This window comes from Lepidochelys kempii, chromosome 3, assembly GCF_965140265.1.
Source record: "Lepidochelys kempii isolate rLepKem1 chromosome 3, rLepKem1.hap2, whole genome shotgun sequence".
NCBI lineage: Eukaryota > Metazoa > Chordata > Testudines > Cheloniidae > Lepidochelys > Lepidochelys kempii.
Window position 1 is genome coordinate 154,617,909 of NC_133258.1, and position 25,684 is coordinate 154,643,592.

The 25,684-nt window shown below is 44.3% G+C and overlaps 1 protein-coding gene across 6 annotated transcripts in view; it reads left to right on the forward strand.

Moving 5' to 3' along the window:
• The window catches only part of TOGARAM2 (TOG array regulator of axonemal microtubules 2), a 96,231-nt gene that overhangs the window by 23,064 nt on the left and 47,483 nt on the right, over positions 1-25,684 (forward strand). For 3 of the 6 annotated variants that reach the window (XM_073338625.1, XM_073338629.1, XM_073338626.1), the window contains exons 2-5: positions 20,678-20,811; positions 21,841-21,975; positions 22,600-22,833; positions 23,536-23,765. In XM_073338625.1, coding sequence (XP_073194726.1) covers positions 20,784-20,811; positions 21,841-21,975; positions 22,600-22,833; positions 23,536-23,765 — 627 coding nt within the window. In that variant the 5' untranslated portion in view covers positions 20,678-20,783. Of the gene's footprint in view, positions 1-10,278; positions 10,359-20,677; positions 20,812-21,840; positions 21,976-22,599; positions 22,834-23,535; positions 23,766-25,684 lie in introns of those variants that run through there. The other 3 variants (XM_073338628.1, XM_073338630.1, XM_073338631.1) reach the window with 3 other exon arrangements.

Genomic DNA, 25,684 nt, shown 5'->3' on the forward strand with positions numbered 1-25,684 from the left:
AAAGGAGTACTTGTGGCACCTTAGAGACTAACCAATTTATTTGAGCATAAGCTTTCATGAGCTACAGCTCACTTCATTGGATGCATCACGAAAGCTTATGCTCAAATAAATTGGTTAGTCTCCAGGGTGCCACAAGTACTCTTTTCTTTTTGCAAATACAGACTAACACAGCTGTTACTCTGAAACCTGTCAAATGTTCAGTGGAACTTGTCCACATTGCCCACCATGAGGCGGAAGCAGTGTTCATCCATCACTGGAATCTGGATCAGGGAATATAAATGTAGCTGATCTCCTTAAACAGCGGAGGGATGTTCAGTTTGATTTTTCTGTCGGGTTGGGCTGAGGTCGATGGAGGCTGTACAAGTGGTAGAGCTAGGTGGACAGATTTGAGATTACTTTTGATCTCCTAACACTATTTGTTCATCTTATTATGAACCCTTTCTGTGGCTGCAGATATCACAGGACAGACTCCTAAGTAGCTCTCATCCATTTTCCTTCCCTTGATGTGCCAAAGGGCTATGGACGCAGGACCTTCCATGTGGAACTTAAATTCAGCATCTATAGGATCTCCTTTGTTAGGGTGTATCTATATGGGGGATTTAATACAAATCTTTTTGATACACATCAGGTATCTCACATCACACAAGTCATACCAACAGTGTGTACACACACCACCTGTTCCGTTTTCAATTCACCTTGTGTGGAGACACAATAGCAGTTTCCTACAAACTGAGAGCATAACATTCTCCCGGGGTATCCAATGGTCCTTTGCTTTGCTGTTGAGCAGTGTCCATCTTGGGACTGTTTTCACTGTGAATTGTGGGAAGCCAGTTGGGGTCAAATATTTTTTTTAAAATCCCATGATTCTGCTGTCTGCCCCATACTTTCTTTCTGGGTGGGTCACACCATTTTCAAGTTGCTGTTGGCCAGCATTGACCCAACGATGCTCCACAATGCTATGGTAACAAGTGTGAATACTCACAGGCATCTTGGGCTGTATTACCACATTTGAAACTGACGACTTCTGCACTGGCATTTGATTGTTGCATCAACAAACAGATGATGCAGGAGCAGGAGAATATTCTACAGCAGCAGCTCCTCTGGCAGCAGGAGGTTACTCTGAAGCAGTGGCAGCACGATGAGGCAGAACAGGAGGACGTTGAGTTGTTGGAACAAGAAGACGGGTTCCTGGCTCACTAGCAGAGCATGCAGCGCCATTTCTGGGCCCAGGAAACCAGCATGGGTTGGTGAGAGAGGATCATCCTACAAAGTGGGGATGACCAGCAGTGTGAAAAAACTTCGTGTTGGGAAGGGCTACCTTTCTGGAGATCTGTGGAGAAGTGACCCCTGGAGATTCAGCAACAGCAGACCAATGTGCGTGCCCCATACCCATGGAGAAACGGGTCACCATTGCCATCTGGAAGGTGGACAACCCAGAATGTTTCCATTCTTTAGCCAACCAATTCAGCATGCGGAGATCAACTGCTGGGGCAACTCTCATGCAGGTCTACTATGCTTTTGATAAGGCGCTGTCTAATGCGGTGATGAAGCTGGATAATGCCCAGGAGGCTATTGATGCCTTTGTATACATGGGGTTACCAGACTGTATGGGGGCAGCTGATGGAATTCATATGCCTGTCATTTGCTCTTCCCTCCCTCAAGCCCTTCACCAGGGTGCAGAACTTATAAATAGAAAGGGTTATCTCTCCATGGTGCTCCAAGGACTGGTGGATCACTGCAGTAGGCTAACAGACATAAATTCAGGGTGGTTTGGGAGGGTCCACGATGCTATGATTGTTCAGAACTCAGTGCTATTTAAATGAATGGCGAAAGGACTGTTTGCCCCCTGGGGTCTGTACTGGGACCAGTCCTATTCAACATATTCATAAATGATCTGGAAAAAGGGGTAAACAGTGAGATGGAAAAATTTGCAGATGATACAAAGAGATAGTTAAGTCCCAAGCAGACTGCAAAGACCTACAAAAGGATCTCACAAAACTGGGTAACTGGGCAACAAAATGGCAGATGAAATTCCATGTTGATAAAAGCAAAGAAATGCACATTGGAAAACATAATCCCAACTATACATATAAAATGCTGGAGTCTAAACTAGCTATTACCACTCAATAAAGAGATATTGAAGTCATTGTGGATAGTTCTCTGGAAAAAAAAATCCACCCAATGTGCAGTGGCAGTCAAAAAAGTGAACAGAACGTTGGGAATCATTAAGAAAGGGATAGATAATAAGACAGAAAATATCATATTGCCTCTATATAAATCTATGGTACGCCCACATCTTGAATACTGAGTGCAGATGTGGTTGCCCCATCCCAAAAAAGATATATTGGAATTGGAAAAGATTCAGAAAAGGGCAACAAAAACGATTAGGGGTATGGAACGGCTTCTGTATGAGGAGAGATTAATAAAACTGGGACTTTTCAACTTGGAAAAGAGACAACTAAGGAGGGATATGATAAAGGTCTATAAAATCATGACTGGTGTGGAGAAAGTAAATAAGGAAGTGTTATTTACTCCTTCTCATAATGCAAGAACTAGGGCTCACCAAATTCAATTAATAGGCAGCAGATTTGAAACAAACAAAAGGAAGTATTTTTTCACACAACGCACAGTCAGTCTTTGCCAGAGGATGTTGTGAAGGCCAAGACTATAACAAGGTTCAAAAAAGAATTAGATAAGTTCATGGAGGATAGATTCATCAATGACTATTAGCCAGGATGGGCAGGGATGGTGTCCCTAGCCTCTGTTTGTCAGAAGCTGGGAATGGGAGACGGGATGGATCACTTGATGATTACCTGTTCTGTTCATCCCCTCTGGGACATCTGACCCAGTATGGCCACTCTTACGTTCTTATGTGCACTGTGGACGTTACTGGTGTGGAGGTTTGTCTGGTAATTCTGGGACACTCAGCTTATCCCCTGATGCCCAGGCTAATGAAGCCATACACAGGCTGCTGCTTGAACAGAAGGAAGGAACATTTTAACTATCACCTGAATAGTTGCAGAATGGTGGTTGAGTGTGCATTTGGCCTTTGGAAAGCAGGTGGCACTGTTTATGGAATAGGTTGGTGTCATAAATGTAGAGGGAAGGGTAAATCCCTTTAAAATCCCTCCTGGCCAGAGGAAAAATCCTCTCACCTGTAAAGGGTTAAGAAGCTAAAGGTAAACTCGCTGGCACCCGACCAAAATGACCAATGAGGAGACAAGATACTTTCAAAAGCTGGGAGGAGGGAGAGAAAAAAAAGGGTCTGTCTGTTGGTATGCTGCTTTGCCGAGGATAGAACAGAAATGGAGTCTTAGAACTTTTAGTAAGTAATCTAGCTAGGTATGCGTTAGATTATGATTTCTTTAAATGGCTGAGAAAAGAATTGTGCTGAATAGAATAACTATTTCTGTCTGTATGTCTTTTTTGTAACTTAAGGTTTTGCCTAGAGGGATTCTCTATGTTTTGAATCTAATTACCCTGTAAGGTACCTACCATCCTGATTTTACAGGGGTGATTCCTTTACTCCTATTTACTTCTATTTCTATTAAAAGTCTTCTTGTAAGAAAACTGAATACTTTTTCATTGTTCTCAGATCCAAGGGTTTGGGTCTGTGGTCACCTATGCAAATTGGTGAGGATTTTTACCAAACCTTTCCCAGGAAGTGGGGTGCAAGGGTTGGGAGGATTTTGGGGGGAAAGACGTGTCCAAACTACGTTTCCCAGTAAACCCAGTTAGTTTGGTGGTGGCAGTGGTTATTCCAAGGACAAAGGATAAAATTAATTTGTACCTTGGGGAAGTTTTAACCTAAGCTGGTAAAAGTAAGCTTAGGAGGTTTTCATGCAGGTCCCCACATCTGTACCCTAGAGTTCAGAGTGGGGGAGGAACCTTGACAGTTGGAAGCAGCAGGAAAAAAGTTCCAACTGTTATAGCAGCATGTTGTGTTTTGCATAATATTTTTGAGAGCAAGGGGAAAAGCCTTACTGGTGGGTGGGAAGCTGAGGTGTGAGGACTTGCTCAAAGGTTCAGTCATCCAGTAAGGCATTCCACAGAGAACACAAACACCCATGGGCATCCTGTCAGGACTGCCTACTGTTCGTATTTTGAGTCACATGCCTGAACAGGTTAGCCTGTGGGGGTGTATTGGTATGTAGACATTGTGAAAGCTGGGGTTATTGTGTGTGGGTGGTTGAGGTTTAACATTCTCTACATGCTTTTGTAAAAGTCTGTGCATTATTTCCACTTTATTTAATGGATTTTCTGTGTTAAATGCAATGATGACCCATAAAGGTTTTACTATGAAAGAACAATTAAAAAAAAAGTTTTAATGAAACCAATAGAAAAATAATATCTTTGAATTTGGAAACACATTTAACAAACCAATCTTCTTAAGCAACCAGCTGTACACAGACCTTTAATTACTGCAACAGTGCAAACAAATCGCAAAGTGCAACTGTAAGAACATTTCAAATACAGCAATTTGGGGGGTGTGTGTGTGCATGCATAAAGTTCAAGGTGAGTATATGCCTTGCCTCTGGCTCTTGTCCACGTGGGTTCTGGGGACGAGTGCCTTGGCTCAAAATTCTCAGGGACACTGTAGGACTCTATAGAGCTGGCCTCCCAGGTGAAGGGTTCTTGGTGCCCAGAGGTTGGACCGGAGAGGTAAATGGGAGCTGCTGGGAGCCCTGTTGTGGGGATGTGGAGGTTAGGAGTTGCTGCTGATCCCAGAAGCCAGCATTGTCCAGAGGCTGAAGGACATGTCTGCATCCTAAATTACAGGACTGCAGGGCCAGCTGGCCTAGCCAGGAGGGCATTCTGGTTCAGGATAGCGTCCATAAGTTGCCTTTGCATCTCTGTCTTTTTCCATGCTCTCCTTTGCCATGGTGATGCTGTCCACGGCGCCAGCCATGTTTTCTCTGGTCATTGTGTTGCTGTCCTGGGCCACTGCCACGATCTCCTGGGAGATCTTTCTCTCTCTGGTCCTCATGTCCAGCATCCACCTCCCAGCAGCTTTGTTTTCCCTCTGTGTGACTCTGCCAAGAGCTCTGCAAACATCTGGTCCCAAGTCTTCCTTTTTCTCCCCTCAGGTTGGCCAGCCTGCCAGCAGTACATAGATGCCCCGTGCTTGAAGATCTTGCTGTTGCAGGTGCTGTGGCTTGGGAAGTAGGGAATAAAATTTGCTTTTTGTTTGTATCACAGACAAGTCATCATCGTTGGTTTTTTTTACTGTGTATATATGACTTTACCTCCCTTAAACTCTTTCTATTCTTGGGAGAACCTCAGAGCTGGTGAGTGGTCTGCATTTATGGAGGGTGCTGGGTACGTTTGGATTTCAGTCCACTGTATCTGCTTTCATGATGTTAAGAGTGAGGCGGGGTGTTTGGAGCTATATTCCAGGTTGGTTTTTGCAGTTATTTTTGTATGCTGGAGGTGCTACGATCACATTGGCATTGTAAAGTTGTGGGATTTGGGGGCAAGCTGGATAGTAATTCCCTCTACGTCCCCTTCAGGCTGTCCTGTCTTGATGACATTATGCTGAGGCAGGTGTCTAGGAGGCAGAGAATGGCCTTATTCCAAAAGACAAAGGCAGATCAGCAAGATATGCTGTGCAGTTATTCACCAGGTTGTCCCTCCAGCAGTGCTGCAGGAGTGGAAGGGGCTCTCAAGCTATGCTGGCGCACATGGGCATGTGGCTGTTCCTTATAACGTCTGAAACAAAATCAAGCTATTTCTCAGTTTTAAGTTCTGTCTCCCCTGCAGATGTGGAGAAAGTGCAGAGAAAAACAGATAAGGTCCTGCAATGATTGTCAGCTATGATGCATGTTACAGGGCATTTGCACCTCAGTGAGGAGCAGTAGAGTCTGTGCCTTGACCGGGTGTGTAGTGTGTGCACTGATATCTGATGCAAACTACGAAAACTAACCAAGTTTCTTTTCCTGTAAGCGCTGTCTCAATACACTGCTGAGTTTTGCAGAAATGAATGCTTTCCTCGTTTGAATCTACTAGTGGAGGGGGGCAAGCACAGACTGTGCCATGCTGGCAGGCGCGATTTTGAAGCATCACAAGGTGGGGGGGGGGTGGAGTTGGTGGCTCCCAGCTCACATCAGCCAATAATAATAATAATTAATAATAAAGAATAAATTGTAAAGATAGGTACTTACATACTAAAGATCCTTCCAGGGAATCTCTTTGGTCCTGACCTGGGTTTCTGGCTGTGACCTGGGCACAGCTGAGGCAGAGCAGGAATCAGGGTGTGTTGTAGCTGGGCAGGACTGGAGATGGCTTTCCAACTGGCTGTTGTCAGGGTCTTGAGTCACAAAAAAATCCTGGGCTTTAGGGAGTAGCTGTTTTCCAGCATCCTCCTGCTTCTCCCCTGATGGGTCATGCTACTCGTTCTAAGTGGTGTGGAGTGCAGGTCAGCAGGCTGCGAATAGTGTCTGAGGGGTTGTACTGTAATTGGGTAGAATCCTGTCCAGTTGATCAAAACATTGACAAGTCACATGTCTCCTTTTATTCCTCGTTTCAATATACTTTCTCCTGAGCTGTTTTCTCTTTATCCGGCACTGATCTGCATTCCAGTCTTGACCCCTCGCAGACGTCTGCTTTGCAATGTCCACAGTATGTCCCTATTCCTGTGGCTGGCCACAAGAGCTTTTTCCTGAACCAACGCTTCTCCCCAGATGGCAACGAGATCCAGGGTCTCGGCACAGCTCCAAGCAGCTATCTGAGACATGTTGTGGGGCTTCTGGGGTGCTATCATGGTTGTATAACCAGAATAGTGATACACTGGGATCCAGGAGCAAAATCTGGCTCTGCACTACCTAAGGGTCATTCTGGAAACTTGACATCAGGACGGGGGGGGACACAAGTAAACGGACAGGTTGGTAAAGGTTGACCTGCAAAGCGCTGTGGGATAGCTGTTAGAAACATGCAAAAGTGGTGGGCTGCAATTGTGTGCACATGAAAAATAGACCCAACTATTTCAATTAGAAGAAAACTTAGTCCACTTTGCAAGAGGACTCCAGAGTTAGTGTGCAGTGATGGGTTGCATGGTACATACGCAACTGTTTTAAAACTGGATTAGCTTGATTTGATCTGGTTTAAAACCTTCATGTAGACACGCCCTTAGTCTTAAGTAACACACAACAGCTAATACAAGAAGTGCTAGTTGCTGAGCCACTAAGTAATCGTGACTGCAATATGATTAGGTTCAAGGGACAAGGCAGGTACTTAAAAGTGACAGTAAACTTTAAAAAGGAAGATTTCAATAAAATGACATTAGTCAAAAAGCCTTAATGTTAAAAGAAAGGGAAGTAAAATCCTTGAAAGTGGCATGGGTGCTACTTAAACAATATTGGAGACTCAGAAGGCATTTGTGCCTGTGAGCAAAAAGGGAGTCAGGAAGACAAGGAGTAAATCAATATGGCTAAATGGCAAGGTTCGAGAGGCTATTTGAGTCAATGCAAATCCTTCAAAATCTGACCCTGGTGAAATCAATAAACAGGAGCATAAATTGCAGTAGACAGTGTGTAAGAAGGAAATTAGAAGGGCTGCAGTGGAATTCAAAGAACAAATAGCTAACGGTATAAAAGCAAACAACAAGAGATTCTTTAAGTCTATCAGAAGCAGGAAGCCTGTGAAAGAATCCGTGGATCTTCTGGATCACCAGGAATTCAAGAGAGAAATTAAGGCACAAAAGGACACTGCTGAGAAGTTTAACAATCAGTCTTCACTGCTTAAAATGTCAGGGAGATTCTTACCCTGGACCCATTCTTTTCTGCTAATGAAGATGAGGTACTATCAGAGATTGCTTCAGAACCTCATTTTCTGACACCGCAAACTGGTAACTTAAATAGTAGTAAATCACCAGGCCAGATGGTGCATCCGAGAGTTCTGGAGGCACTTACAAAAATATACAATATCTCACTCAAAACAGCCTCTGTTCCACAGGACTAGAGGGTAGCAGTTGTTGTACCTATATGTGACAAGTGCAAGTGAGATGGGGAAAAGAGAAGTAAGTTTTTCATCTGTACCGGGTAAATTGATTAAAATGATCATTAACACCCTCCCCCCATCCCCCCGCCAAAAGCTCATGATATGCTAAGGTCTAACCAGCATGGATTCTGCCAAGGTTAGCAGATGAAAGTAGGCCAAAAGACTTCTTATCACTGAGTATATGTGGGATTGGCACAAAATATTAAGAATTATTTTAATTCACCTTGTTGATTCCTTTGTTTTGAGGGAGTATACCCATGAAAAGCATTGGTCCTTTGAAGATCGGCTGTTGCTATCATTTTAATAGTATTACGGTACCACCCCTAACCAAGATCAAAGCCACAGGGTACAAAGCACTGCACATACATATAGCAAGAGACATGCCCTGCCCTGATGAGTTTATAGTCTAAATAGGACACACAGTCAAAGGATGGGATAGAGGAAGTATTGCTTTGCCCATTTTATAGTTGGGGAACTGAGGCACACTGTGAGATTAAATGACTTGCCCAAGGTCACACAACAAGTCTGGCAAAACTGGGAACTGAATTTAGGTCTTGTGAGGCTTACTGTAGTGTCTTAACCACAGAATGATCCTTCCTTTCTGTTCTATTTCAAACAGTGTGAATCTTATCGGGGGACTTACTTAGCTGGGTGATGTACCTAACAAAATACGTTTTGAGGTTAGTTTGGGGGGATCATCTAATTTTCTGGCATTCTACAATATAAGATTTTTTTTTTAAATATAGCTGGATACCAAACAATAGAGAAACTGTGGGACTTGGATGGTTTAGGGTGGTAATGTGAGATGGAACTTTTTACCTCTAGATCACTGGTTCAAACAAGTTTAGCAGTGAGAGGAAGATATTATTTGGTGTCTGTTTCATGTCCTATATCAAATGAGTTGGGGGTTGTCTCTCCAAAGCATAATAGGTAAGTGTTGTAATAGACGGGTTCTCCTGTTGCTGTATGTGATTGGAGAAGGGCTGGTAGCCCCAAGGGACAAATTAACTGTGTTGGTTTCCTCTGTTCTCCTTGTGGTGTGAATTATTGCACATCACAGAAATCACTACCACTATTCACCCCCTTGCTGGCAGTCTGAGCAGAGAAGCTAGGGACTGAATGAGCTATGGAGCCTGAATTCCCCTCTGACTCTTGGTGTAGTCCCTCCTGGTCCCAGACACGGTGGGAGAAGCTTGTACTGATGTTGCATGTATTTATACCTGGTCTGTGGATAGAGGGTTTCAGTGTCCAGGGGTGGCCAATCAGGTACCTTTCAAGAGCACTAAATTCAGCTACACATAAGTGTGTGTGTGCATGCATGTGTGTGTGTAAAAACCCAGCAGAGAAGCTATTTTGAAAACATTTCAAAGCTAGACACTGATGCGTTGCGCATGAATGAAAAAATCATTATTCTTTAGCATTAGTACTTGGCAGCACAGATGTGCCTGGCATTGTACAGAAAGAATAAAGACCCCAACTCTGATTCTGCTTTATACCTTGTGTAGCTACTGACAATCCTGCAACTGGGTGTAAAGTGCCATCGCAGGGCAAATGGAGGAGTCTGATTTAGTAGCACTTTGCAGAGGTGTCAGTAACTGTCCAAGGTGCAAACCACGGGGGAATCCAGCCCACAGTGATTAGTTAGTTCTACTCTTCCACTGATTTTTACCTTGGTGAGACTCCATTCAGTGGAGACATTCCTGATTTACACAGATGTAAGTGAGAGGAGAATCAAGCTCACAAGCCTTGTTCTAAAGAATTTACAACCTAGATAAGTCACTTGCAAATTGTATTCTGTAGTAAGTGGGGGTCTAAACCTTTCCCTCTCATTCATGAATTCTGAAGACTCCACTGCTTGACTGGGTATAACACAGCCTTTGTGTGTGTGTTTTTGGGAATCAATCACAGGCAGGCCAGGACTCTGAGCACACGTGGCTATTCAGAGCGTGTCCCTGTTCCAGAGTTTGGGTGCTGTCAAGGTCACTCAGGTACTCTCCATTCCAGCACCCTGGGAGACAGCCGACAAGCCCTGCAGGCAAAGCCTTTCCCTCACACCTCCTGCTCAAGACTACTTTAGAGAAGTCGTTGCTATGCAGCCTTGTTTGTTCACGGTATGTAACACTGTTTGCCTGCTGTGTGTGTAACCTGTAAGTGAGAGCCTGTTATCCTCACACAGAAGAGGGCTGGGCTACAGAGCTGCCATCCATACCCACAACTTTCAAAATCCCAGAGTCTGGAGCTGGCGGGGAGCTGGGATTCATTGTCGGAGGCAGTTGGGGTTTGTAGCTCCCTGAGGGATCACAAATTTAACAACATGGAAACTAGGCATCCAAAGTGAAAAGGCAACCCTGTTTGTGAAAGAGGTTAGTGAACTGCCCTGACTAATGCTTTGCTGCACTCGTGTGGGGGATGGGATGGACCATGCTGCTGATCTGTTGCATTGTGACCTGGGGTCGGGGGGGTGTGGGGTGGGGGAGCTTGCTTGGTGTGAGGGTTCTTTTCCCCGAAAGCAGCAGGTGCTCTGAAGTGAAAGAGAATTTGGGGGAAAAGTTTGGTTGATGATTTTTCCCAATAGCTTATTAATGTAACAGGAAAAAATGAGTGTCATGGAAATTTCTGGTGGGCGAATCCTTTTGGTTTAGCTGAGAGTGGGTGAAGCTAGGACACTTTTTAGGAGAGGGAGTCCTGAGATGAGTGGAAGAAGATCAGAGCTTGGATCACTTTGCAGCAGGAACTACTGTCTGATAAGCCAGGATATTTCATGCAACCTGCTGAATGAGAACAGGCTCTTCATAGCTTGGCATAGTTGTGGCTCCTGGCAGGCGGAGTCTAGCACTATCCAGAGAGGGGTAGGGAAACGCCATTAGAAGCAGGAGAATGCCCTCTTCCATTCACAAGCTGCAGAGTCAGGTCTCTTGACTAAGAGTTTTTTCGGTGGTGTTAGGTCATTATTGTGTGTAGGCAAATAGGAGAGCTTGTGTCTCCGCTTCTGACCCAACTTGATTGGTCTTTGTGGGGCCATGGAGCATCAACTGCATTTCAGACATTTGATAGAAGCATGCTGCTGTTTTCTCAATAGAACTGAGCCAGGCTCAAGCCAAATCCTCCCCCAAATCAGACCCTGGCTGAAATTCAGAGATATTTGGATCAAGATCAGGGCTCAGTGTATTTCTGGTCAATCCCAGGAAGACAGTATTAAAATCCTACCTGGCCAATAGTATAACTTGCTAGGTTTCAGTAACAGTAACCTTCATACCCCCAATGAGAAGCTGGAGGGGAGTGGGGCAAGAAAGAGGAAGCATTTTGTTTTTCCTCTGAATAAATAGATGATAGAAAATCTAGGTAAGCTTGCAGCATCTCTGGTATATAGGTGCCCACTCCAAGGCACAAGCTCTGTGTAGGAACTAGCCCAGCTCACGTTCAGCCTTTGTTTGCAAATGAGTGTATAATCAAGGAAATAAGGATCTGTAGAAACCAGAGCTGGGAAAGCTTCAGCAAATAGAAGAAGGGAAGAGACTTGCTCAAAAGCAGCTTCTTTTCCATTTGAAATCCAGAGATGTCAGCCTGTCAGAGATAGCAAATGAAGAGCCACTCAACCTCTCTAAGGGATAAGATGCAGGACTCCCTCTGCTCATTATTAGAGATGTTTGCCAGTTTCTCTCTCCCTCCCTCCCTCCCTCCCTCTCCAGAGAGAAATCTTTGCTTCATGTTTCTTTCCTTTCCTTCTTTGATAGTGTCTATGCCCCTTTCCTGCAAACTGCAGCTCTGAGCTAGGCAGTGTTGCTGGGATGATGACAGTATTACTTAGTACTTATCCAGAATCTTTCATCCAAGGATCTAAAAGCATTTTGCAAAGGTGCGTGAGTACCATTTCCATTATACAGATGGGGAAACAAGTCACAGGGATGAAGTGGCTTACCCAAATTCTACGGTCAATGTTATACAGGAGATCAGACTAGATGATCATAAAGGTCCCTTCTGGTCTTAAGATCTATGAATCTAGGAGACCATGGTGTGTCCCATGACAGAGTGGAAATTAGAACCCACTTCTGCTGTCTCCCAGCCCTGTGCTGTTAGCACTAGACAATGTTGCTTCCTTTGCCTTATCATTTGTTAGTTTTGATGCTGTGCAGTTTCAGATGACAATAGTTTGAATGTCTTTTTTTCCTGCAAAGTCTGTAAGTTGAATTGTTGAGAAGTCCAGCATTTGAAGCAAGAGCCTGATCCCTAACTTCTGCCACTGGGCCTTTCCCCTGCATTAGCTCCTGATGTAAGCTGAGACAGAGTTCAGGGATGACCCTAGGAATGTACAGAGCACATAGGGTGCAAGGTTCTGTGCTTTTGGGACTCTGACTTTCCAGGACCCCCATCCTCAGAGCGTGGGACGGAAAAGGTCTACCCTAGCTGTCAAACCTTCCCTATTCCTCACCACCACCCCCAGTGACAAGTGACCAAACTCTCCCTCCATGTTGTCAAACCTCCTCTCCTAAGTCCACCTAACAGAGGTTTCCATGGAGTCCTGGACACCAGACTTTGCAAGGTTCACTTGAGTGTTTAACTTTCTCCTGGAATTTTTGGGAACCTTGATTCCTATCATCGCATGAACTGCTTGTACCCTGTGTGATCTGTGTTGCTGAATTTCAGTGGCCAGCTGGTCGCTAAGGTGAAGAAAAGTTACCTTTGTGTCCTCCCCCTGCCCTCCAAACTTTTACTGAGTGCAGTTTGGCTGCTCTGGAAGTTCTGTGTCTTTATTCATTTTGTGTATCTTTTCAGAGGCCAATCAATACAACTAGCCACTAGTCAGTAAGGACTGCTTGTGTGAGCAAGGCTTGTAGGACCAGACCCTTAGACTGTAATTTCCTAAGGGAAGGAACTGTTTTCTTTTCTGATTTGTGCACCACTAAGCACAGTGTTGAGATGAACAAATCATATAATAGTAAGAAGGGCTACTGCACCTTCCTAATTACAGTAACATGAGGTCTGATAGACCTCTCGCTTACACTAGTGAGTGTAACTCTTGGCTGCTGATTTTACAATGGTGTAAGAGAGAGGAGAATCAGGCCCCATGCTTCACACCTGTTAACATATTGTTTGTAATAAGGAATCTCTGTTATGAAACTAAAATTTCACTTGGTTCTTTCTAACTGAATGAAATCTCTTCATGGGGATCATGGGGATTTCCCACACTTGATTATTGTTTAGGAAGGTGGAGAGCGCTTTGGGAAGTCACTTGAAGTTATCTTGAATTTACATGAGTAGTCAGAGCTTGAGAAAATACATTTAGGGACTGACTGACGAGATCGCTGAGCAAATATTAGCGACTCTCTGAGAACTCATGGAGGATGGGAGAGAGAACTGAGGACTGGAAAAGGGCAAATGTAGTACCTACCTATCTATAAAAAGGGGAATAAGGACAACCCAGGGAATTGTAGACAAGTCAGCTTAACTTCGGTGCCCAGAAAGATAATGGAGCAAATAATCAATTTGTAAGCATCTAGAAGATAATCGGATAATAAGTAACAATAAATATGGATTTGTTAAGAACAAATCATATCAAACTAATCTAATATCCTTCTTTGACAGAGTAACAAGCCTTGTGAATGGAGGGGAACCAGCAGATGTCATGTATTTTGACTTTAGTAAGGCTTTTGATATTCTCACATGACCATCTCATAAACAAACTAGAGAAATATAACCTAGATGAAGCTACTGTAAGATGGGTGCACAACTGGCTGGAAAACCATACTCGGAGAGTAGTTATCAATGGTTCACAATCAAACTGGAAAGGCATATTGAGTGGGATGCCACAGGGATCTGTCCTGTATCCAGTTCTATTATCTTCATAAATGATTTGGATAATGGCATAAAGAGTACACTTATAAAGTTTGCGGATGATACCAAGCTGGGAGGGGTGCAAGTGCTTTGGAGGACAGGATTAAAAATCAAAATGATCTTAAACTGGAGAAATGGTCTGAATTAAATAGGATAAAATTCATTAAGGACAAATGCAAAGTACTACACTTAAAGAAGAATAAGCAATTGCATAAATAAAAATGGGAACTGACTTCCTAGGAAGGAGTATTGCAGAAAAGGATCTGGGGGTTTTAGTGGCTCACAAACTAAATATGGGTCAACAATGTACTATTGTTGCAAAAAAAAACAAAACAAAAAACCAAACATCATTCTGGGATGTATTAGTAGGAGTGTTATAAGCAAGACACAAGAAGTAATTTTTCCACTCTACTCAGCACTAATAACGTCACAAATGTCCAGTTCTGGGCACCACACTTCAGGAAAGATGTGGATAAATTGGAGAAAGTCCAGAGGAGAGCAACAAAAATTATTAAAGTTCTAGAAAACATGAACTACAAGGCAAGATTGAAAAAACTGGGTTTGTTTAGTCTGGAGAAGAGAAGACTGAGAGGGGACATGGTAACCATCTTCAAGTACATAAAAGGGTGTTGTTAAAGAGGAGGATGATAAATTGTTCTCTTTAGCCACTGAGGACAGGACAAAATATAATGGGCTTAACTTGCAGCAAGGGAGATTTAGGTTAGAAACTAGGAAAAACTTCCTAACTATACAGGTGGTTAAGCATGGGAATAAATTGCCGAGCGAGGTTGTGGAATCTCCATCACTGGAAGTTTTTAAGAACAGGTTAGACAAACACCTGTCAGAGATGGTCTAGATAGTACTTAGGCTTGCCTCAGTGCAGGGGGCTGGACTAGATGAGCTATTGAGGTCCCTTCCACAGGGCCGTGCCTACCCATAAGCAAAGTACACAGCTGCATAGGGTACCAGGAAATTTGCGGCACCAAATTTCCTGGTGCCCTACACAGCTGTGTGCTGCTCCAGCCCCTGCTCCGCCCCAGCCCTTCCCCTGAGGACTGCAGCAGGGGTTGGGCGTCCTGCACTCACCGGGTGGAGGTAAGTGGAGTGACTTGGCCCCAGCCCACTCCACGCCGCCGGCTCCCAGCCGCGCCTCAGGTGAGTGCTGGGGGGCGGTTCCCCCTATCCCCCAAGGCTGGGAGCCAGGAGAACAGAGCAGAACGGGCTGGGGCTGGGTCGCTTCACTTCCCGCCACCCTGTGAGTGCAGGGTTGGGCATCCTGCACTCACTGGGCGGCAGGAAGTGGAGCGACCTGGTCCCAACCTGCTCCGCTCCGGCGGCTCGTGCTGGGGGGCGATTTCCCCCTTGCCCCCCAAGCCTGCTCCTCCCACTCCATGGAGGCCTGGGGCCAGCCTCCTTTTCCCCCACAGAGGCTTGGGGCCACACACAGCCCCCCTGCGGGGGGTGCTGCATAGGGTACCAAAATGGCTAGGGACGGCCCTGCCGTTCCAATCCTACATGTTTGTGATTCTATGAGTATAACTTAAATCAGAATCTGACCCAACATACAGAAATGGCTTAACTTTCAGGAAAGAGGCACAGCGCATTGTGTGTGATTCCACCCGCCAGGGAAAAATACACATGAAAGTTAAAGTACTTGATATTAGCACTACAACAAAATGGTTTCAGGCAAAAAGATATGGAAAAGGACACATTCTCTTCAGATCAATGAGTGTTTTGCATGAGTAGCGGTTGATGGGGTGGCCCCAAGCAGCAGGATTCCCTAAGAGATTGGTGCTGCTGCTCTCACTCGCACCACTCTTCCATGCCAGGGGAATCCCCAGCTAGGGAGTTATGGCCAATCTTTGTCCCCTTTGCACAAGGGGAGCTGAGCAGGCTGCACAACCTGGCCATGGGGTCTTCAGGCACAGGGTGTTGGTTTGATACCAGCAACGTGTCTGATACTGACCCTGGCCTTTCTTTCACACTGCAATCCATTCCCTTACACTTGAGTACATACCCACCGAGGCTCTCCTCCTGCACTCAACCATTGTGCGAATCCTTTAAAACCAAACGTAACCTTGTCCCCTTTTGGCATGTAAATGACCCAACCTCCCCCCCCCCCCCCCCCAAGATTTCACACATTCATTGTCTGTGCAGATATTTCTAGAACACCTTCCATTGTGGCTGCGCTATTATTTTGTATTATTATTTAATGTTCATAGCAGAGTAGCAGCCAGAGGCCCCAGTCAGGATCAGGGTACTGTCTCTCCCACAAAGAGCTCACAATGTACAAGAAACTACAATTTAGGGGCCCAATCCAAAGCCCACTGATGTCTCTGAGAGACTTTCCATTGATATCAATGGAGCTTGGATCAGGCCCTACGGAAAGAAAAGGTAAAATGTAATCTGTGTGCTTGTCTCTGTTGCCTCTTTGTTTCTTGCAGTCACAAAAGGTTGCAGAACAATCTGTCAGCCACCTTTGAGAAATGAATGTACTTGGCCACAGCTCTTAGTGGAAACAGTTACAGTATGTGTTATGAATACATCGTGTACAATACTCAAATAGCTCTGGTGTTCAACATCATACCTCATTAGGGCTGGCAGTCAGTACTGTTCTAACTGATGTTTGATTACCACTGAAGTAGCGGACAAGGTTTGGCTTGCAAACCAGGCTGCTCCTAACTCTTCATTTGTTGCACTGAACAAACTCCTGCTTGCAATCACTCTTGTTTCAGAGATGAGCAAACAGTTCTGCTGAAGTGAGCACAGCCCTTGCAAGGAGTCTTTTGTGCCATGTCTTTTGATGGGGGTACTGTACTCTTCAGTCTCTTGGGCTGAAAGAATTCCTCGGGACCCCTTCTGGGCATGTAACTGGGGTACCAGAACTTCAAGAAAGCCGGTTACATTTTAAATTGCATTTTCTTTGCTTGTGCTCCTTGCTGTGCTTGTGATCTGTGGATATTCTAGCAAACAAGTTTGCTAGCAGAAAAACTCCTGCAATCAGGGAATTTGATATCTGTGGAGAGCAAATTTCAAACATGTAATTTCAAGAATTTGTTCTAGAAACATTATCTTAAAGGTAGTGCTCATCCAGTCAGGGAACAGGAACATGTCATATATTCTGTGCATCTAATCAAAGCTGCTCAGATATTGACAACTTGCAATGATCTGCTTACTAACAATGACAAAGCCCGTGGGCAGAAATGATTCTGCAGATAAACTGGAAGGGTGAATGAGTTTGAAAAAAACACAAGCTGCTTATGGATAATTAGCAAACAGAAAAAAATGGTAAAACCAGCAGCTCAGCGATCTTTTTCTTTTCTTTTCTACATTGGGAGTTGGCCCTGATTCCAGTAATCGATGGCCAACCGCTTAAGCAACTGCACTGGTTCAACTCTGCAGTGTAGCTAGGGAATGCTTTTTGCTTATCCCTGCTTGAATCCAGAGTAAGCTTCAAATTGTGGGTTTGCTTGTGTCCCCATGGTCTTTGCCCCCATACAGATAAATCAGTGGCTGGCTGGCAGCTGTGAATTTGCCCTGATTTAGCAACAGCAACTAGGTTTGAGAACCTTTGAGTCATCTGTCCCTGTTGGTTTGTTGTCAGCCAGAGCTGTGACTGTCTACATTACAATGAGCAGCATTGCTATAGCTGCATTATTTCTGTTTAAGATGGGCTTCCCTGTCAGGGGAATGTCAGCAGCTGAGTCTTCATCAGATCCTCAGAGCTATCCTAATCCTACGGCCATTAACCTTTGGGGCCCAATTCAAGCCAATTCCAGTTCATAGAGAGCTTTATAGGGAGGTTAAAAGTCAAGTGTATTTTGCAACTGATCCTGTAGACTTGCAACACTGAAAAACCATCACAGAAATGGCTGGTGGGCTGAGAGAGATTTAAATAAAAATAATAACGAAAACATCTCCATTTTCATTTCATCCCAAGGAAACAAGAATCCCAGGAGGATGAACTTTTTAGGTTGTACATAGTTAGAAAGGAGTATAAATTCCTGTTTGTCCAAATGTTAGCAGGGCCTAGAAATGTTCAAATGCTGAATTTTCCTTATCTCTTTAGAAAAGGGATTTTTTAGCATTATTGTTTTGACGTCATGCAGTGCTGTTGCTGGTTGTGCGATGGAGAATGCCATGAAGTTGCTTTGTGTTCATTTTCTTCGTCCTGCTGGGATTGGTTTTATAATATCATAGACCCAAATCCTGGTCCCTGCAATGAGTCCAGTTTGAATGGATTTGAGGTGTGGGAGGTTTTTTCACATTGGACAGGTAAGGGCAGAATCCTACTCCCCGAGTCCTTTCTAAAGGCTGCAGGGCAGCAGTGGAGTCTCACCATAGCTACCGCTCTGGGTTACCCTGGCTTCTGTTGCAATTACCTAACCTCACCTTCACTCTGAAGGGAGGGGTGGATCTGTGTAATTGTGCATTGCCTGTGTAACCTTCACATTACACTAACAAAGTGGTTTGCATTTACTGAACCAGTCTTGCACACTGGTAAACTGGGGCACAGAGAGATTAAGTGACTGGCCCAAGGTTACACAACAAGACAGTGGCAGAGTTGGGTATACAAGCCAGGACCACACTCCTTTCCAGGATATTTTTCAGTCCCATTTTTAAATGCCTCAAGCTATGGGGCATCTTCTACTTCCTTTGGGAGATAATTACAGTCTAGCAGAACTTACCACTGGGACATTTCTCTCATATTCACCCTACATTTTCTTATGTTCCATTTCCGCCCACAACCCCTAGTTTATGCCCTTTGCACCACTAGAAATGATTGCTCTCATTCCTTACACACATTGCCTACACATGTTGGTCCAAAATAGCCTGAATTCTTTGATCTCATGGGCAAGCTGCAAAAGCCATGCATTTGGGTTTGTCTAGAATAGAAAAAGTGGTGGAGGTTAAGCCAGAGTTAGTTAAACATGTTTGTTAACTCTGACTTAAACTCAGGCACTTTTTCTAGTGTACACAAGTGCTTCAATAGTGCACTTAGAGAGAGCTCAGTGTCTGGGCGGGAGAGGGGCAGGGCCTTTGCTCCTGTGTTTATTGGCTGGTCTGTTTATTTTCTATTGTATTGGGCTGCAGGGTGCTATTTTAATTGATTGCAAGTTTAATTGATGGTAGGGCTCCTGGACCTCATGTACAGGCATTCTTTGTGCTATGTTTTCAATTGAAAGAATACGTTAATAAATAAATTACTTTGGCTATCCCCCACACTCCTCCTTTAGTCAGAGTTCAACCAAGCTATATGTATTTAGTTCTTTTAATGAATCGGTTTCTTTGGCTCCTTGCTGCAGTCGGCTTACTATGAGCAAAGATCTTTTCTCAATGCTTTTTTTTTTTTTAATATCATCTAAGGATGACATTTTCAAAAGCATTCGACATTGGCAAAATTCTGCTCCCATTGAAGTCAATGGGAGTTTTACCATCAACTTCAGTGGATAAAATTTAGGCCAATTTATCTTCATTTCACACTGCAATATATTGGCCAAAATGTCTAAAGAAGAGGCAGTAAAAAGTTCTGAGAGATGACAAAGTCTCTGTTATAAACTGGAGAGTACTGTCTGGATTACTGAAGCGATAGGGACCAAATAAGTAAGGAAACAGACTGGAGCAAGGCTAAATAAAATTGGAAAGTAAATCCTTTAAATTACACCACTCTTCCTGCTTCTACACAAACTACCCTTCACCCTGCTAGACTTTGAACACTATAATATTGGCTCCAAGGTGCATTAGCCCTTGGCAAGTGTGTGTATGTAAAGTGTGTGTATGTATTGGTGTGTGTGTGTGTATCTATCTCTCTATCTATCTCTATCTCTCTCTCTATATATAGAGAGAGTGTGAGTATGGTTTTGGTGAATGTGCACACAGAGGTCACCACTAAAATTCAACATGGACTGTGCAGTGGTGGTTGGCTTCACCATGCTATTTTCTACTCCGAAGTAAATACCACAAATACCAGTGGCGCAGCAAATGCTGGGTGGGACCAAGTGTGTGTTGGTCTGTTTTTCTGTCTGCTGTAGTCAGGATTGATGGATTCAGAAGAATTCAGGTTCTGGTTTGGGATCTAGCTGCAAAGTTCAGCACGAATGGGCCAAGAAGGCTGATCTAACCCCAGAGGCAGATCAGGATTGAAGCAGATTGGTGGGGGAGGGCAGGATACGGGCAGCTAGCACTGATGCTGCTCACGCTATAACTAGGTTGTGGATATACAGAAGACTCCAGCCTTCAGCTGTTAATCAGGCACCTTTCATTAATGTTCAAATTCAGTTGAATTAAAGAAAAAGAAAAGAAAATCTGCCACTCTGCCCCTTCTGCCCTACCTTATATTGGGTCACAGTCATTCCTGGTGTAACTCTACAATGGAGTTACACCAAGCATAAATTTGGCCCTTTGCCATCAAGAGTTTGAAAATGTAATTTCTGCTACACAGTCTGCTGCCTGGATGCTTCAGTGGCAACCCTTTCAGAGACAGTGCCCTACCTCTGTGCCCCCTTGCCTGCACACCTTTGGAGAGAATGGCTGCTGGAGGAATTGTACTCCCACCTGTGTGCTGGCTACCCTTTGTTTAGAAGCATTAAATGTTCTGGATTACTGAAGTGATAGGGACCAGAAAAGTAAGGGAATAGCCTGGAGCAAGGCTAAATAAAATTGGCAGGTTTGCACCAGGTGGAGATTGTGGCATTTGAATTTGGCATTGAGCCACTGTGTTAGTACTTTTAAGCTCTCCCTTGACTTTATCAGTTTTCTGATATGTTCCAGGCAAGAACACCATTAGAAAGGGAAATGTGAGGGAAAGACCGTTTGTCACCCATGTTAATGCTGCTGTTTTTCCATGCAGGCCTCTGGACGTTACAAGGAGAAGGTACCACCAGTCACAGCAGGTCAAGTGAAAATCGAAACAGGAAGTAGCCTCTCAGCTGAAAGGAGCCCTTTAGCTCATACGCATGGCAACACACGATGATTTCACAGCAGGTAAAGGACTGGATTAGATGCTAGCACTCTTTGCCTTTCGCAGCTCCACAACTGGGGATTGCTGCAATCCCATCCACTCGCTGGTTACCCAGAGGAAATTAACCGGAGTCTTGTGACTGTGCCGGTAATGCTGTCATGCTCTAGGACGGGCACCATGTGTGCGAGTGCTGTGTTCCAAACACTGTACAGTGAGCCAGATACCAGGGGGCGGTGACTGTGCTCGCAAATGTGGCAGCTCTTTTGCACTCTGCAAGAGTTTATGGTCTGTCTTTGATGCGCAAAGGTAGCGGAGGCTGGCCTGGATGAGGGAGGGGAAAAACTGCCTTACCTAATTTTGAATCTGTGTGAGTATCATGGATTAGAAAGTTTAACTCAAATATTATGGGTTTATGTAGTCTTTAGGAGCCTCTGGAAGAAGGAACAGAGAGGAGAAAGGAGAACCAAATCCAGTGAAAATATAGGGTGGAGTTGGAGCAAAGAGGGGCAAAGGAGGACATTTGAATCAAGAAATAGGTCTGCATTTGGTAGATAGGGTACCCACATGTGTTAGATGAGTTTTGGGGACTGCTAACCTGGAACACAGGCCCCCTCTAGCTAGAAACACAGAAGTTATTAATTGGTCTTGTGCTTTTCCTTTTTTTTTTAATTGTTTCTCTTGGAGGAAAAAAGCCGGGATTTGAATTACAAGGAAAGAAGGAATTTTGATCTAGTTTTGTGAACCTTCCAGATGGTTTGAGTTTTGCAAAAGCTCAACCTCCTTGACGTTCAGCAACCTTAGTCAGGCAGGGAGAGGAAATACGGGGTAGATCACTAACAAGGAATTGTGTAATTTTGCAAGGCAGTCAGATACCCGAGTAATGAGTGTCAGATTAGAGAGGCTGCAGACAATGAAGTTTTTGCCTGAGCCTGGAGTGCAGGGTTTAACCCACACTGTCTGATGTGTAATGTGTGAAAGGGGACAGCTGTTCTTTTTTTTCTTCTTTTCAAGCACCACACACTTGGGTCATTTGTACTGTTCTTAATTTAAAGCTAAGTACCGAGCCCCTGTCGCAGTGTATTGTGGGAGTGTCCCCAAAGTCAAACCCGGATACAGATCACTGCGAGGGGGAAGCATCGATTCAAACTTGCAGCTGTATGGAAGCAGATGGACGACAGCAGATGAAGGTAAGGATGGGGACAGAATGACTATGACCTGTGGCCTAGGCCGCATAGAAACGGAATGGGAGGCACTGTCTGAGCCTGGTGTCCAGATCTACCCTTTTGTTTTTCATTTACTGTGAGTGATGATTCCAGGAACTAGTTACAAGTCAGAGAATGCTGTTGGTAGAGTCCTGATCCCTTCCTCCTGTGGAATTTCCGCCATTAAGTAGATCTGAAGGTCACTGATTAGTAGCCGGGCTTTGACCTCTTGCTAATAGAATTCAGCTGCTTGTGACCATCTGAGGACTGTTTGTTGGTGCATGTTGCACAGTCCTGTTTCTAATGGCCAATATGGTCCATAGTCCTTTGAATAAAAACCACTGCCATTGGGATCCTTGAGGGCAGTCCCAGCAGAGAGGCCATGATGCTCCCTTCTCATTACTAGAGATGGGGCCCTCAGCTTCACTCTCCTGGTCAGTCAATGCAGCACTCTTCACAAGCACTAGGGTCATATTATTTTGATCCAAAATGAAAATAAAATTAAATTGATCTCTAAAACCAGAGAGAAATAAATGTCTCAAATTGACTAATGGATTCTTGATGAGTGAGGTTGACCTATTTGACTCTTGCCTTTAAATTGGCCTGCAGCCTCTCTTCACTCTGTACTGCAAGTCCAGATGAAGAAACAGTCATGCTTGTGGAGTGGAGATGGTGGCCCACCTTATCCCAGAGCTATTTCCTCTCTGGAGGGCTTGGACAGCCCCACCTTGAAACAGGATCTCAAAGAACTGGAGGTGAGCAGTGTGGCCATGGAAACTGCTCAGATCAAGGACAAGCTCAAGAAGAGGAGGATCTCTGAGGGCTTATTTGCATCACACAGAGGTAAAGCTGGGTGCCTACCTCCTGTCCCTGATGAAACAAAACCCTTCCAAGAATAGAGGGGTTAGACTGTGACACTGACAAATACTGAGTTCAATTGCCAGCAATGTCCAGGTTTTACCCAGAGTGTTGGGAGGACATATGTGGCTTGGCTGGACACAGATCCCATTTTATAAGGGGATCTGTATGTGGATGCAGGCGTCAAAACATTCTTCAAGGACAAAAATGAGGAGACTTTCCTTTCCTGTGGAGAAAAAATGACAAATTTCATCCTTGTTTATGTTACTGATTTTTGTAATAGAGCTTAACTATCTGGAGCCACTATTTTTGCTTGGTTTATATATTCATCTTGTCTATATTTCCTTTCCCCGCTTTCCTGTACCTGCTTTAATCTTTCTTTCACAGGGGTTTAAAAGTTTGTTTTCCTAATCCATATGAATCCAGATGTCAGTTTTCAAACAGTAAAGAGGAGCATAGAAAACCATCATGTTATCTGGGGTATTTCTGTGGAATTGGATGGATGTGACTGGCCCACTCAACTGCAGATGGCTGCAGCCTCTCTGTATTAATGTGTGTCTATGGGAACAGTTCTCACCATTTGGTTAACTACATGTTTAGAAGAAAGTTACCTGATTTGGAGTCACATCTCTGTTATCTTGGATCTAAAAGGTAGTATCCCTAGTTCTACATGTTTCTGATTTGCAGGCTTGCTTGACTCCAGTGGCCCCAAGGAGGTTGCCTTGAAGCCAGCTGTTTCCAGATCTGCCTCTCAAAGGCTGCTGATAACTTCCAAGCCCATGCCTCCCATTCAGAGCATCCCTACCTTCCCAGAGGTCAACGGCACAGATGAAAGGGAGAAGACGACCTTGGAGAATGGCATGGTCAGCTGGGGCTCTGGTGAGACCTACACTGAACTGACTCCAACTTCCCAAGAGGTAAATGGGCATAGAATAAGAAAACTGAACCAAACCAAATATAGTTCCTTTGCAGTTTATTTAGTGCCTGGCAGAGCTCTAAGAGATTCCTCTGATGTGGGTAAAGTCTAGGATCCTATTTGAAGTGTGGTTGTACTATGAAAAGTTACTCTGTAAAGGTGGCATCATGGAGGTGCTGTGGTTTTAGTGTCTGTACTGTATAGGAATTGGGTTGTATCTCTTTAAATAGTGCTTATCATGTTCTGTGTTTGAGGAGAAGCCACCAGAAACCAATCAGAGGCACCATATGTATGTAGTAATGTCTTGCATGTTTCAATATAGTTAGTAAACATGGGCATTTGTGACCCAACTGTGCTTCTGTGGTTTCTTATGGTTAATATTGTGTAAAGAGCAAAAGATGCAATCGTGTCTCAATGATTTTCATAGCAAAGCTGCTAAATTTAGAAGTATGAAGGTGTTTGCTTTAGCTGCCTGCCCTGCAAACTCAACCTGGAATCCAAAAGTCCATCATCAACTCAAATAAAGTTTCTAGAATTCAAGTAAGACCCTTCATTAGCTCAGTAGCTAATTCAGTAGCTGCATTGCCTTCAGTGGGATTGCACAGAGGTAACTGACTGGAACTTTGCAAACAATTCTACTAAGGATACCCTAGAAGAGATGCAATCCCGCAACCTTTCCATTAACTGTGTTGACTCTGCAAGGGTGACAGGAGTTATAGCTATGAGACCTCACTACACAGGAGAAGGAAGATGATTAGGAAATGCTTTTGGAAACAAAGGAAGCCTATCAAAAGGCCAGTGCATTGGATTTCAGTTATCTAGATACTGGGCCAGATTCATGCCTAGAGTAATTCTACTCGTTTCACTGGATTGTCATCAGGAATTAATTTGGCTCATTGGCAGTGAAGAAGATAATGGGAGAACTAAGAAAGGATTAATGTTTGCTCTCCATTCCTCCACTCTCCCAGTCACAATATCGATGACCCAGAAGGGGACCCATTCCAATAGAAATGTATGTCTGTTATGGAGATAGTACAGGATGGTTTCATACACAACACATTGCACTGTCATCAAGGTAGGCTGTTGTACTGGAGTTGATAGCTGACAATGAGCCAGATATGATAAATTAGATGAAAATCGGAGCGCACCTAGGATCCGGTGATCACATTATTGTCAGGGCTGAAAGGCTGATGAGGCTCTGTAGAAAGGGCAATAACAGGAAAAAAATGGACTTTAGAGAAGTATATTTTGACAGAATGTGAAATAAGCAGTAGAAAATTGGCTGGAGTTCAGTGGTGTATGGTAGGTGGTTTAGGTACAGCCATGGGACTGTAAGCCAAACTCATCCCAGTACAATCAGAAAGTCTCAGGGTATGTCTACACTACGAAATTAGGTCGAATTTATAGAAGTCGGTTTTTTTGAAATCGGTTTTATATATTCGAGTGTGTGTGTCCCCACAGAAAATGCTCTAAGTGCATTAACTCGGCGGAGCGCTTCCACAGTACCGAGGCAAGCGTCGACTTCCGGAGCGTTGCACTGTGGGTAGCTATCCCACAGTTCCCGCAGTCTCCGCTGCCCATTGGAATTCTGGGTTGATATCCCAATGCCTGATGGGGCTAAAACATTGTCGCGGGTGGTTCTGGGTACATATCGTCAGGACCCCGTTCCCACCCTCCCTCCCCCCGTGAAAGCAAGGGCAGACAATCATTTCGCGCCTTTTTTGTCTGCTGCCAGCCAAAGATGTAAAGGATAGATGGAGTGGGTCAGAACAAGAAATAGACCAGATTTGTTTTGGACTCATTTTCCTCCTCCCCTGTCTAGATCACACTGCAGTCAGTCACAGAGAAGGTGCAGCGAGGTTAATCTAGCCATGTATCAATCAGAGGCCAGGCTAACCTCCTTGTTCCAATAACAACGAT